The sequence below is a fragment of the Benincasa hispida genome, chromosome 4 (assembly GCF_027475165.1).
Source record: "Benincasa hispida cultivar pf3 chromosome 4, pf3_genome.v1.1, whole genome shotgun sequence".
Classification (NCBI taxonomy): Eukaryota; Viridiplantae; Streptophyta; class Magnoliopsida; order Cucurbitales; family Cucurbitaceae; genus Benincasa; species Benincasa hispida.
The window spans coordinates 53,322,985-53,337,126 of NC_143481.1; the positions used below are offsets into that span (position 1 = coordinate 53,322,985).

Below are 14,142 nucleotides of genomic sequence, written 5' to 3' on the forward strand. Positions count from 1 at the left end.
TGGCGATCTCAACTCTTTTGAAGTCCAGATGCTTAAATCAAATCCTAATTGCTTCAAATTAACCTCGTTCGGCCCCGAATCGCCAATTCTACCTCATGATTGCTTAGTACCGACAAAATAGCTCCATGAGCATCCAAATCCCATTTCGATTGAAAAATCATGTTTACAGTAAAACATACATAGATTATGCATTTTAACAAAAATTACAGTATGCTTTTAAACCAGAAAAAAAGTTAAAGTGATTATACCTTTGAAGAACACTTATTCTCGTAAATCTCTCGAACTATCATGAACTCCTCGACAGAAGGTAATGACATTATCAATTGGTATCCTCAGTATTCTCAGGATGAGAACCTAGGAGTGGTGGGCTCTGACTATTTTGGTTAGGAGGGAGTTTGTGAGTTTGGAGGAGGAAGACAATTAAAGAAGAACACACTCTATCATATAGCCAAGTTCTTCAATCGTGTAGATCTCAAGCTCTATTATATAGGCTCTGCAAATCGTGTAATGTTGTTATGGAAAAATAAAATCATATTTTACTTATTCCATTTTCCCATATAAACCAAATAACCTCCAAGGTAGTTAGAGAGAAAAAAGGAATTAATTATCCAAATAATTAATAATATAAATAAATATGATAACCAACTTATCATATTATATTTATAACCTATAGTATTAATATTGCATCATATACAATATAAACTATAGTTCTTTTTCTCTATTTTATGGCATTTAATATAAATCATATTTATATTAAATTTAACAATTATGAAGCTCATTCATAAAAAATATATTTGAATCATATTCAAATATTTATTCCTCCAATTAAACTATAATGTATCAAATACATTATGTCAATTATATCATATATAATTGAATGAATTTAATTATATCACTCTTATTAATTTGAACAATTCAAATTAACCCTAAAATTGATTCTCAACTAAATTCTTTTGAGCTACCAAGGGGACCTTATGGACCTGAAGCTTGAAGTTCCAACGGTACGTGAATAATTAATTAAACTCTTTAATTACATTATCCACCATCCGTTAACTGTCGAGCACTACACTAAAGACTGACAACTGCACTCTTCGCACTACAGATGTATTTCTGTGTCCATTGGATATAATCAATCAACAGTACGATGACCCTTCACAAATTGCTTATAAGTATAGTTGGGCCAAATTACCGTTTTGTCCCTATAGTTATCTCTAACTCCTTTAAGTACCATCGATCCCTCTAATGAACAATAGATCATAGTCCTACTATGACTAAATCCTTCTTGGGCCAAAAGAGGGTATGGTGCCACATTGTTCAAGACCTGGAATGAGCCCTTAAGGGAGTAATTTATCTACTTACCCCTGCTTCGGTGAAGGAGTGAATTCCATCTTGTATAGTTGAGTTCCCAGCTCCCCAATTAGATAAATCCTCAAAATAGTAGGCTTGTTGAGTCGGCAATCTGGCCACTTTCACCCATACAAATCAAAGGACCATCCTCATAGGCAGAAGTTCACAAACCCACTCAGGATTAAGGTCATGTTACATATGGTCATCCTAGTGAAATGAAAGTCTCTATTATAAACGACGTTATATAATGAGACTAAACATTTCATGGTCTGGTCTTATACAAACTCCTTTGTATAGAATATCCCTGCTCGTATGTCTAATACATGAATGATCAGGATTAGATCATTGTAGCACTTTTCAACATTTGTAACATCTACAAAGAGAGCCATACTCGTAGTGTTACCAGGATAAGGTACCCAGCCTTATCCATATACTACAAACCATTTAGGCTATCACTTAAACATGATCCACCTGTATGTCTCCACATACATGTTTAAGTTACAATGATAACTTTGGATGTTAGTTTATTTGTTTGTGGTTAATGCAACTAAAATATCACATATTTCATAGACAACGTGAATAAAATATCATATATTATAAATCACTTACAAGTTTTTTCATACAAGGTTTACAAACTATACGACCCTATGAGATTTAGGGCATCAACCTCAACAATGATATATCAATTGTATAAATGATATTCTTTAAATAAAGTATATTTATTGATTAATATATCAAATATAAAATATATCAGTCAACTGATATACCAAAATATAATGTATATCAGATACACCTACTGGTACACAAATAAGAGTTAAATCGTAAATCAAAAAATCAGTAATCAAGTTTAAATTTTTTTGCCACATTTGCAGTTTTAGAAAATCATTACTATATTTGAAGATAAGCTTATGCTTTTTGGTACCTATTGCAATTTCTCTAATAAATAAGTAGACATGCGCGTTCAACCCGAAAGAAACACGCGATCCATCTTTTTCATTTGACCATCACTGATTTCCATTCCAACTCTCCTTCTTCCAATTTTTGTTTTGAGTAAGAAATTCTGTTGTGATAGACATCAACATTTAGTTTTTTTTTTCTCTTTTTTCTTTTTCTGTATATGTCACTAATAAATTTCAAAAAAGGGAAAACCCCGTGTAACCCAAATTCTTTCTTTTATAAAGAAGAAATCGTTGAAGAAGAAGCAAATCAAAACAATTTGGTCACAAGAGATTATCAATCTCTCCTCTTCTCAATGGGTTGTCGATCTCGTTGCTCGATGACCTTGTAGAAAAAGGAAAAAGGGAGGTTGTGATCTGAAAAAAGAGAACAAAACATTTAAAGGGAAGAAGATGGAATTATAAGCATTTCCTTCCAAAGACAAACGTGGTCGTTACAATCAACTTATTGAAATAGAAATTAGTACAATGCCTGGTAATGGGGTGAGAAAGAAAAACGATGGTTCTTTTTTCCTCTGTTATTTCCCTCATCCAATAGCACTAAAATAATATGATAGAAAGAGCGGATTCAAAATTGAAAAATCTTCTCGATGTTTCCTATATTTGAAAATATTTGTTTTTTTTTTTTTTTACATTTGAAGTTTTTTCTTTCTTTCTTTCTTTTTTTTTTTTTGAGACAATGTAATGAGAAATTTAAGGTTAAATTATAAAAAAAAAATGCCCTTGAACTTTACACTTTGTGTCAAAAATGTCTTTGAAATTTCAAAAGTTAAAAAAATACCCCTAAACTTGCAAAAATAGTTCAAAAAATACCTTTGTTGTTAGTTTTGGATGGAAATGATTAAAATTTTGTTTCAAAAATACCCCTGAACTTTCTAAAGGTTTCAAAAATACTCTTAACTTAATAAAAGTTAAAAAGTACCTCTACCGTTAGTATTTGAACAAAAACTATTAATTCCTCACGACAAAAATGACTTTAAAAATAGAAAAATTAAAAAATGCTCCTATCGATCAGTTTGTTTGAAGTTTTCTTAAGTTCGAAAAAGAACCAAATTTAAAATAAATTATATAGATATCCTCATTTTTTTTTTCATATAGGTACTCTTATATTTCTCTTAATTTTTTAATTCTTAGTTTACACTAATTTTCTCAACAACCAAAATAAAAACTAAAATTTGAAGCTACAACATAAAATACCACAAAATTTCACAAAATTCCAAAATCAAAATTTCCTCTTGAAACATACAAAAACGATAAATAGTCAAGTAAAAAAAAGTATCAGCCTATATCGTGTTGGTTCTTAGGAATTTAGTATTTAGTTCTTAGATAGGTTATCAAGCAAAAGAAGGCACTGAGATGTTTTGGATACAATTTGGGCTTAAATGGAGCAATTAGCAAGCAATAGGAGACAAAATGGTGAAATCGAGCAAGGGGAGGCACGGGTTGCGCAGATGCTATGACACTTGTGCCTCATGCCATTCACAGAGACAGTTTGCTAGACAAACATTGCAGTGCTGCCTTGGGGCACCTCAATGCTCTCCATTTGATACGCACGCATGAAGAGGCACTCCTTCCAATTTACTCTCCAAGGCGCTTCATGAGGGGGTCTTCAGCGTCATAGCGTTTTGATATGTTTTGGTTGTTGAGAAAATTGGTGTAAGGTAGGAATTAGATTAAGAGAAATGTAAAAGTACCTATATGTATCATAAATAGTCAATATACTCTTTTTATTTGACTACTTATCACAAGTATGTTTCAAGAGAAGATTTTGATTTTGAAATTTTGTAAAATTTGTGCTATTTTATGTTTCAACTTAAAATTTTGGTTTTTATTTTGGTTGCTGAGAAAATTGGTGTAAACTAAAAATTAAAAAATTAAGAGAAATATGAGAGTACTTACATGAAAAAATGAGGATAACTATATAATTTATTTTAAAATTGGTTCTTTTCAAACTTAAAACTTCAAACAAATTGATCCGTAAGAACATTTTTTAATGTTTTATTTTTAAAGTCATTTTTATCACGAAAAATTAACAGTTTTTGTTTAAATACTAACAATTGAGGTATTTTTTTGAATTTTTATTAAGTTAAGAGTATTTTTAAAACGTTTTGAAAGTTCAACCATATTTTTGAAATAAAACTTTAACGATTTTCATCCGAAACTAATGATATATGTAATTTTTTTTTCCACCTTAAAGTTTAGGGGCCTTTTTTATAATTCAACCAAAATTTAATACCACGACTTAAATAGATGGTATTTCTCACAGCGAAAACAAAAATATTTGTAGTTAAACCCAGACTTGAGTCAGTCTTCGTCTCTCTCTTTCGATTCCTTCAATTCTTCCCTTCGATTTGGTGGGTCTTCTACGTCAGAGAAGAATTCATCCTCATCCAGAACGAACAAAGCTGCGTTTGTTTGTGTTCTTTGATTCATTTGAAACAGGTCAAAGAGGAGAGCGATTCAAATCAACAAAGTCTGAGCTGCTCAGGTCAATTTCGCTTCTAAACCCAAAATCTGATTTGTAATTTCCCCTCGCTCCCCAATATGCGATATGAAATTTTATATATGTTATTTTGTTTGTAATCTTCTGATTCCAATCGCCGTGCCTTTTCTGATTTCATTCAAGTTTTCTTTCACTTTGTAAAAAAAAAAATGGAGTGTTACATTTCTGCTATATTGAACTAATAAACTCTTCAATAATGCTGTTGGGGGTTTTGGGACTTCAACTCTCTGTTCTTTTCATTTGGAGGATGAGGCTTTTTGTGTCCTTAGTGATACTTTAATTTTTATGGGCATGGTTGTGGAATAATGAGAATGCTTGTTTTGTTGTTAGCCTCTTTCCTACAAAATGTTGGTTTAATTAAACTTCCACAGTTTGAAATTATTTTCCAAGATGGGGAATTTGAGGTTCACTCTTTAACATTTGCACTCCATTTTCTAAAGAAGAATTTTCCTTTCTCTCTAGTTTTTGTATATGATTATTTATTTATTTATTTCTGCATTGAATATTATGACATGCCTTCTGGAAAGAAGTTGCTGCTATTATCTGCTTGTGGGATACTGGAAAATGGTTTGGTGATCAGGATTTCTTTTTCCACTTTTTATTATTTATTTATTATTGTTTTTTAAACAAAGCTTTTCATTGAAACAATGAAATGACAAGGACGATAATAAGAAAATGATAATACTTTCAACCAATGAGCATAAGAACTAATCAGAGAACAATGACATTCCAAATTAAACATAAATCTTGAATAGAGAATCTGGCAAAAGACTTGGAAGGAGAGCACCAAGAATATGCCTTAATAAGTTCAAACCAAATAAACCGAGGAAATGTTTTCCAAATGCATTTCTAAGGGTGGTGGTACCCAATCATTTCCATCTTTTTCCTTGCTTGAAATGTTCGATTATTATAATAATGTGTTGATATGGTGCCTTTATCATGTGATGAAATTCTGTTTTCAGAGTGAAATTTTTATGTGATAAATACTGCATCTTCAGAGTTACTAAGCATCACATCTCTTTAACTCGAATGATTTTGGTCATATCATCTTTCAGGAGTCTATTCCATGTAATTGTTTTTTCCCACTTCTATAAGTTTGAGTTCAAGAAATGTGTATGACATTGATTTGGAATCTCCATTCTTTCTAGTGCCCTGATTTTCAACGTGAATCCAAGAAACTGGACCATCTGTTCCACAGCAGGAACACACTATGCTAATAGCTTGTCAACCCCATCCACTGGTTTACTTCTCTGTCAGGTCTCTTTCTTCTCTCCCTCGTGGACAAAACTTCTCATTGTTAATTTTTGGCTGTAAATTGATATTTTAATCCAAAATGCAGAAGCAGCTCTAAAAGACAAGATGGATGGAAGAATGTACAAAACTTGCATTCAAGAAACTTTGTTAAGCTTGTATTTGTGGAACCTCAGACCCATAAATTCGCTATGCCTCTCTGCAAAAATAGATTGAATGGAATCCCAAATGCAGAAGATGGGCACCCTTCTGCCTCAATGTCGGAGGACATCAATTCGAATCCCGTGCTTGATTCTATGGCAGGAGAGTTGTGGAATAAATGGTCGCCTCCAAGATACCTATGGAGGGGGCTATCAGTTCTTTTTCTGACTGGGCAGGTCATTATGAGGACTTTGAAGGGTAAAGTCCATTGGAGAAATACTCTCCAACAGCTAGAGAGAGTAGGGCCAAGATCTGTGGGGGTTTGCCTTCTAACATCTGCATTTGTTGGCATGGCCTTTACTATTCAGTTTGTAAGAGAATTTACTAGATTAGGATTAAACAGGTCTGTTGGTGGTGTATTAGCTCTGGCATTCTCCAGGGAGCTAAGTCCTGTGATCACGTCCATTGTGGTTGCAGGGAGGATTGGAAGTTCATATGCTGCAGAATTAGGAACAATGCAAGTGTCTGAGCAAACAGACACGTTAAGAGTCTTGGGTTCGAACCCTGTCGATTATCTCGTCACTCCAAGAGTTTTAGCGTCCTGCATTGCTCTCCCAATTCTAACTTTAATGTGTTTCACAGTTGGGATGGCATCAAGTGCCCTTTTGGCTGACAGTGTTTATGGTGTTAGCATCAACATTATCCTTGACTCAGCTCTGAGAGCTCTAAAATCATGGGATATTATCAGTGCAATGATCAAATCGCAGGTTTTCGGTGCTATTATTTCGATTGTAAGCTGCGCTTGGGGTATTACTACTTTGGGGGGCGCTAAGGGGGTCGGGGAATCCACAACTTCAGCCGTTGTCATCTCTCTTGTGGGCATATTTATTGCTGATTTCACCCTTTCTTGTTTCTTCTTTCAGGGAGCTGGAGATTCCCTTAAGAACTGTATGTAAATTCATTGAGCCCACACATTTAAAAATTTCAGTTGGGAAAAAGAGCATGACAGAATCTGCTGTTTACAACACACATGACTCCAAGAAGTTTAACAAATGGGAAACCATTGCAGGCATGTGTGAGTTTTAGTTTCATTTCTTTTAGGCTGAAACAAGAACAATCTGGCTTTTCTCTCATAGTTTTCTTATTGTCTAGCAAAAAAGTTGCCATTTTTACGTAGGATTTGAACCGTCCACATTATCTACCACATATGATTAGTTTTTGAATCTCAGCTCATGTTTTTGTCAGTAGAGCTTTTGACAAATCATGATTTTAACCCTAGATGGAAGGTCACTAAAAAGCACACATTTGGTTACCTAGGTTTTACAATTTAAAATTTGTGACAATCTATAAAGGCTACAATAGAGAATCTTAATATCCTCATTTTTTCCTACCACTTTTCATGATTCTTATTTTGTCCTTTATTACAATTCCAAACTGGGTGTATTCTTTTATGTACGAATGTGATCTAGACCATACGTATAAAACATCATGATCGGTAGAGATATGTTTGAATGGACAATCATGTTCTTTATTCATTACAATTGTTCGAGTCGAAGTAGTGTGATGTAGGCTATAGATATGGAATAGTAGAGATATGTTTGAATAGACAGTCACAGTATTTACTTATTTAGGTCAAAGTGGCATATCTCATTGATGAGTGATTTATATAGATATGAAACAACAATATCTAACATTAAAGATATGTTTGAACGAACAATCACGTCTTTTACCGTTTAAAGTCTCAAAAATTCTTAGATTGTTTTTTTTTTAATCTCCAAATAGTTGCAACGATCTAGCTCAACAATGTAAAAAAGTCATTTGATATATTAATTACAAATTTTTTAGACTTTCCTTTTCTGGTATATTAAAATAAAACTAAAATTTTCATGTGTATCGTGTTATGAACTAATTTAGAAAACTTCATTCTTATAAGCATAAATGTTATCAAGGTGAGGTTGTCCGATTCTGCCTCAAGGATTGGATGCAGAGTGGAAAACCTTTTTTATTTCTTTGGAAATGATACCACACTTGTCATTAAAAGAACAAACATAGACTGAACCTTCCAAGATATAAGGACAACAAAAGTAGTATTTAACAAAAACTAAACAAAATACATACGAAAAAATTAATTGATGAGGAACAGTAAAACTCTCCCAACAACGATTAATGTCTTGAGTAGAAACTCTTTAAAGCTTTAGTAAGAGAACACCATGAACAAGATTTAAAATGAGTTGAACATAGGGGTTTTTTTTACGGATGGCCTCAGTTTAGAGGCCCAAATGAAAAATAACCACGTGTTGAAAAAGAAATGGAAAGTGCCCTTTGGCTTGCATCATTCACGTGTGATTTTACCGCTTTGCTCTTAAGATCCACCCAATGCACCTTCCACTACCAAGGAACTCAATCCTCGATGGCTTGTCACTCGTTCCTTGATGATGAGTCACTCGATACTCGATGTACGATGTACGACAACACTCGACACGTGCTATATCCACCATACTCGATCATGTCATGCCATACTCGATACCCGATAACTTTATACTCGATCTTTTTGAATTACCTGCACCATGTTCATCCTGCTCTGTAGTTAATATTTAGGTACAAACATATACAACTTGGGCAATTTTCTGACAATTCTCACAATTCTTACAAATCAATTTCTTGAAAAGTGAAGCAATTTTTTTTTTTTTTTTTTTATTAACAAAGAAAAAACACAACATTTAAAACATAAAAGAGAAAATCGTGCTCACTTTCCATCCAAAAAACCCACTTCACAAAATCTGAACTTATTGACAAAAATAAAGTTATAAAGGTATTTAGATCATTGTAGATAACCAGTTTCAGACGTCAAGTACGTAAGTGTGCTAGTTTTTTGCTCTTTTTTTTTTTTTTTTTTACTTTTTCCACATTTTGTGAGAGGCCTAAGAACATAGTAAAGAGAACAAGTGAGTGTGAGTTTGTGAGTGTGCACTAAGACAAACGAGTAACTCCCAGTGGAGTGAGAATGAGAGGAGAGAAAACTATGAAATAATAAGCATCGAGTTGGAGAGTATCGAGTATCGAGCGTTGCATGCCGAGTGTCGAGTAGCAAGGATTAAGTATTCAACAAAAACCTATTTTCCTAACTGCTCATTTTCTGTATTGTTTTTCTTGAAGGATGGAGAAGTATCAATTATGTGAGGGAACTCGTATGAAGAGAACCTTGAGCGAAAGCGGATCAACCAAATTTCATTAATTATCGAATACAAAGTTTACAGTAAACATACAAATAGATATGCATTCAAAAATAAATTACAGTATGCTTTATAAAGAAAATGGGTTTCAAGAAACCTCACCTTTGAAGAACTTGTCTTCGCGTTTCTCCCTCGAACAGTCATGAACAACTTGAAGACCTTCTTCAAGAATTTCTCAAACCAAGACTTGGACAGAACCACAATGTTACCTCAGGATTTTCAGGGTGAGAACCTAAGAGTGGTGGGTTCTGACTATTTTGGTTTAGAGGGAAAGGTTATGTGTGGAGGAAGAAGATTGAGAGCTTTCTCATAAGACAAACTCACAGAACTTTTCTGTAAAAACTTTCTCTCAATCGTTCAACTAGCAAAACGTATAGTAGAAGAGAAAAAAAAAACTATTTTTCTTTTATTCCTCTTGCCATAAAAGATAACTATCTCCACTATTAGTCAATGGAAAGAAAAGATGGGGAAGAGAGTTGTAATTCCCTTCCTTATTATTCAAATAATAATATAATATAAACAAATATGATAACTAACTTATCAAATTATATTTATATTAAATTATATGTTATATCAAATATAACATATAGTTTTAATATTGTATCACATACAATATAAATTATAGTTTCTTTTCTCTATTATATGACATTTAATATAAATCATATTTATATTAAATTTACTAACTATGAATCCAATTCATAGAATATATATTTGAATCTCATTCAAATATTTATTTCCTCTCATTAAGCTATAATGTATCAAATACATTATGACAATTATATCATATATAATTGAAATAATTTAATATATAATATATAATTAAATTCCTTTATTAATTTGAACAATTCAAATTAATCCTGAAACTAATTCTCAACTAAATTCTTTTGAGCTACTAAGGGGACCTCATGGACCTGTAGCTGGAAGCTCCAACGGTACATGAATAATTAATTAAACTATTTGATTACATTATTCACATCCATTAACTGTTGGGCACACACTAAAGACCGACAACTGTACTCTTCGCACTACAGATATATTTCTATGGCCATTAGATATAACCAATCAACAGTGTGATGACCCTTCACAAATTGCTCGTAAGTACAGCTAGACCAAAATACCATTTTTTTCCCTGTAGTTACAGTTAACTCCTTAAGTACCACTGGTTCCTCTAATGAACAATAAGTCATAGTCCCACTATTACCAAGTTCCTCTCGAGCCAGGAGAGGGTGTGGCCACTATGTTCAAGATCCGGAATCAGCCCTTAACAGAGTAATTTATCTACTTGCCCCTGTATCAAGGAAGGAGTGAATTCTGTCTTGTGTAACTGAGTTCCCAACTCCTCAGTCAGACGAATCCCCAAAATGGAAGGCTTGTTGAGTTGGCAACCTGGCCACTCTCACCCATACAAATCAAAGGACTTCCTTCATGAGCAGAAGTTCACAACTCACTCAGGATTCAGGTCATGTAACCTATGGTCATCCTAGTGAAATGTAAGTCTCTATTATTAACGACATTATATAAATAGACTAATCATTTCGTGGTCCGGTCTTATGCAAACTCTTTGTATAAGATACCCCCGCTTGCATGTCTCAACATGAATGATCAAGATCAGATCATTTGTAGCACTTTACAATACTTGTAACACCTACAAAGGGAGCCGTATCCATAGTGTCACCAGAATAAGGTACCCAACCTTATCCATCTACTACAGACCGTTTAGGTTATTATTTAAACAAGATCCACTTGTATGTCTCTACATACTTGTTTAAATTACATGAAATAACCTCAAATCTTAGTTTATTGGATTGAGTATATGCTTATAAAATAACACTTATTTTATTAACAACAATATGTTTATATAAAGTTTATAAACTACGAGATTATAAAGAGATTTAGGACACCAATCCCAACATTATGGTGGTACATGGAATGACACAGAAGAACGTTATATGGAGATAGTTTGAAGGGTTTGCTAGTTTGAGCACATTGATGTATAATGAATTGGTAAATCTAGTATATGAGATCATGCAAGTTAGTTTGACAGAGTTCAAGATTATAATGGGGGTGACATATAAGATAGATGTTAATTCTCCTCTAGTATGCTTAGTGAACGATGCTGATGTCCAGTTTCTCCCCTCAGAGTAATCGTACTAGACCTCAGGTATTTGTAAGTCTTGAGGAAATTCAAGAAATTCATCGCGAGACAACATTTGATTACACAAAGAGAGAAGAATAACCCATGTGTGGGGCGGATGCCAATGAGCATGATGTTTCTCTATCGGGTGTCTCATTGAAAACGACAATATCAATGTTAATATAGCGAACATATTGCATCCGAATGTGACAATAAAAGAAGTTGGGAATGGCAGTGGAGTTGAGACTTGTGTAAATTAGAATGTGAAGATAGAAGAAGAAGAGGTTGGGAATGAAGAACAACCAACCTCGATTGTTTTAGGAAGTGGTCTTTCCGTTGTGAATGAAGAACAACCAGCTTTGATTCTGTCAAACGATTTTGGCTATTTTGTTGGGTGTATGTCTTGCCAAAATCCGTAAATGTACCATATAGTAGTAACGGCATAATGTTGGTTGACATTAAAGCCCTTTATTGTCGATTGCAACTGACATTAAAGCACTTTAATGAAATTTGCAACCGACATTAAAACCCTTTAATTTCGGTTGCAACTGAAGCCCAAGAATCAAATAAAGCCCTTTTAATTTCAGCAGTTGTTTCATGTCAATACATCATAGCCATTCACAATATCTAGACTAGAAATATTTGTCCTCTTTCCCCCTTCCCTTCTCTTCTTGAGCCTCATAAATAAACCGACACCAAAAAGAGGAGATATGATTATATGAATATAAATTATACCAACTGTTGTTTCATGTCAATACATCCATTCTCTAGCCATGTTAAGTAGTAGACAAGTAATGTGTACCAACTTTTTTATTCTCCACAAAGCATTACAGTGCAGTTACAAGTTCACGCTTACGCCCTTTGGCCAGAAGACCTACGCTTCTGAAAAATGTGAACATAAATGATAAAGTAAGCTCGAGCTCTATTAGACTATTACAAACTACATATGGAACTGGAATGCACTTGTGCCGAGACACAGCAGCCAGCAGCTGCAGCACATAAACTCCAAGCCAATATCCAAACTGAAAATCCAATGAAGAATTCTCAATAGGGGGAACGCATCAAAACATGTTACTTCAAAGATAAAGCTCTTATTACCTCAATGTCATTCTCAGTTCTTGGACCGTCATAGCCTCAATTCTCGACGGGTCATCCTTAAAACTTTGAATGTCCACTTTACAGTCATTTTCCTATATGTAAAAGTTGAGTAAAAGCCCTAAATCCGAATAAAGAAGAGAAGCATAATAGGTAATTGAAATATACTCAAACAAAAACCATCTCACAACAGGCTCTTCCGAAATTTGTTACCAGACTTATATCTCTCCTTGTCCCGCCAGGCTCTGAATTCTGTGTGGATAAAGTTATAGAGGATTGATTCGACACCATTACATTCCTTTGCATATTAGGTATCAATGTTGCAACTCTCAACCTACTCTGATTCACTACAAGGCTAAGGGGAGTCCGGGTTAGTCCAGATGAACAATGAGTGAATTGAAATACTACTAGTACAAGTAACAAAACCATATTCTAGTTAGGAGATGCAGAGAGCATTTCAGTCAAGAGAATGAGCTCACTCTTCCTAAGAATTTAACACTTGTTTTTCATATATGAAATGAGCAAAACTTTCATTCAAATTGAAGAGACTTGATTTACTTTTCCTTAACTTATGAACAAAGATGGATACAGCAAAATAAAAAAAGAGAAGAAATTTGGTGAAAGGGCAAACCTGGAGGGATGAAGGAAACTCCTAAACCCCAATTGCAAAACTGACTTCATTGACAAATATGAGATAGAAAAATAGTATGCAGAGGGATAAATGCGTTACGGTGAGACTTTGAGAGAAGAAAAACAAGATTTACAGAAGCAGAGAAATGAAGCGGCAAAGACGAGCAGAGGGGAAGAAGAACAAGAAGAAATTCCAACTCAGAAGGAACTTGAGAGTGTTGAGATATATATATGGGTAAACAACTCAAGAGGTAGGGTCTCTTCAAGTGTGAGAATGAGAGGAAAAAGAAAATAGGGGGAGAGTGAAGAGGGAAATGAAAAAAATGGAGGGAAAATAGAAAGTGGGAGGATAAATTAATCGAGTCTTTAATGTCCGTTTAAAATCGACATTAACAGTACCCCTACAATATCGGTTTAAAACCGACATTAAAGATCCACTTTTTTTAAAAAAACAAAACCAACATTATACATCCGATTTCACTTTTTCCAACCGACATTAAAGCCCAAAATTCTTGTAGTGATTGCTAGAATACATAAGAGGTCTACTTCAAGGGTGGTTTCATGAGCGGCAAACAAAGTGGTCTAATAGTACATCGACACATTCAAAGTATGCAGAAGGAACATTGGGTTTAGAGTGTGACAAAACGAGGCGATACCGAGTAAATCCAATCGATTGTTATAGATTTCATGTCAAGGTTGGTGGATTGGACAGTTTCATCAGCCTTAACACTCGAGAATGTAGTTGCATACAATTTCAGTGTTTGGAGATTCCATGTTCGCACACTATTCCCGTAGCTAGAGAGCGCAACATCAATCCATTTACTTTATGTAGCAGATTATATAGTGTTGATT

The 14,142-nt window shown here is 34.0% G+C and overlaps 2 protein-coding genes across 8 annotated transcripts; one reads left to right on the top strand and one right to left on the bottom strand.

Annotated features, from left to right (window-relative positions):
• The first annotated feature begins 4,469 nt into the window (after nucleotides 1-4,469).
• On the top strand, nucleotides 4,470-7,591 carry ABCI14 (trigalactosyldiacylglycerol 1). Of its 4 annotated transcripts, none has more exons than XM_039030617.2 (3): nucleotides 4,470-4,791; nucleotides 5,955-6,063; nucleotides 6,146-7,591. In XM_039030617.2, exons 2-3 carry the CDS (start codon nucleotides 6,017-6,019, stop codon nucleotides 7,152-7,154), a joined length of 1,056 nt encoding a protein of 351 aa, XP_038886545.1. In that variant the 5' UTR covers nucleotides 4,470-4,791; nucleotides 5,955-6,016; the 3' UTR covers nucleotides 7,155-7,591. The 4 variants fall into 4 exon arrangements, with proteins under 4 accessions (XP_038886545.1, XP_038886546.1, XP_038886547.1 ...); XM_039030618.2 differs by having other exon boundaries at nucleotides 4,548-4,791; nucleotides 5,862-6,063; XM_039030619.2 differs by having other exon boundaries at nucleotides 4,571-4,791; nucleotides 6,152-7,591.
• A 4,683-nt stretch (nucleotides 7,592-12,274) lies between these two features.
• On the bottom strand, nucleotides 12,275-13,568 carry LOC120076374 (DNA-(apurinic or apyrimidinic site) endonuclease, chloroplastic-like). Of its 4 annotated transcripts, none has more exons than XR_016529296.1 (4): nucleotides 13,292-13,568; nucleotides 12,874-13,015; nucleotides 12,664-12,781; nucleotides 12,275-12,587 (listed from the first exon to the last, which is right to left on the bottom strand). XR_016529296.1 is itself a non-coding variant. In XM_039030189.2 (4 exons), the coding sequence occupies exons 1-4, from the start codon at nucleotides 13,339-13,341 to the stop codon at nucleotides 12,393-12,395; spliced, it is 339 nt and encodes a 112-aa protein (XP_038886117.1). In that variant the 5' UTR covers nucleotides 13,342-13,563; the 3' UTR covers nucleotides 12,275-12,392. The 4 variants fall into 4 exon arrangements, 2 of the variants coding, with proteins under 2 accessions (XP_038886117.1, XP_038886115.1); XR_016529295.1 differs by having other exon boundaries at nucleotides 12,664-12,755; nucleotides 12,874-13,007; nucleotides 13,292-13,556; XM_039030189.2 differs by having other exon boundaries at nucleotides 12,275-12,447; nucleotides 12,664-12,755; nucleotides 13,292-13,563.
• Between the last annotated feature and the right edge of the window lie 574 nt (nucleotides 13,569-14,142).

Excerpts from the sequence above, each read along its gene's own strand:
- ABCI14 (XM_039030617.2), top strand. The coding sequence starts at position 6,017 with ATGCTAATAGCTTGTCAACCCCATCCACTGGTTTACTTCTCTGTCAG. Across the intron at positions 6,064-6,145 it reads CTGGTTTACTTCTCTGTCAG|AAGCAGCTCTAAAAGACAAG; the intron begins GTCTCTTTCTTC and ends TCCAAAATGCAG.
- LOC120076374 (XM_039030187.2), bottom strand. The coding sequence starts at position 13,341 with ATGAAGTCAGTTTTGCAATTGGGGTTTAGGAGTTTCCTTCATCCCTCC. Across the intron at positions 12,756-12,873 it reads CAAGGAGAGATATAAGTCTG|GAAAATGACTGTAAAGTGGA; the intron begins GTAACAAATTTC and ends TTTTACATATAG. Across the intron at positions 12,588-12,663 it reads GAACTGAGAATGACATTGAG|TTTGGATATTGGCTTGGAGT; the intron begins GTAATAAGAGCT and ends TTGGATTTTCAG.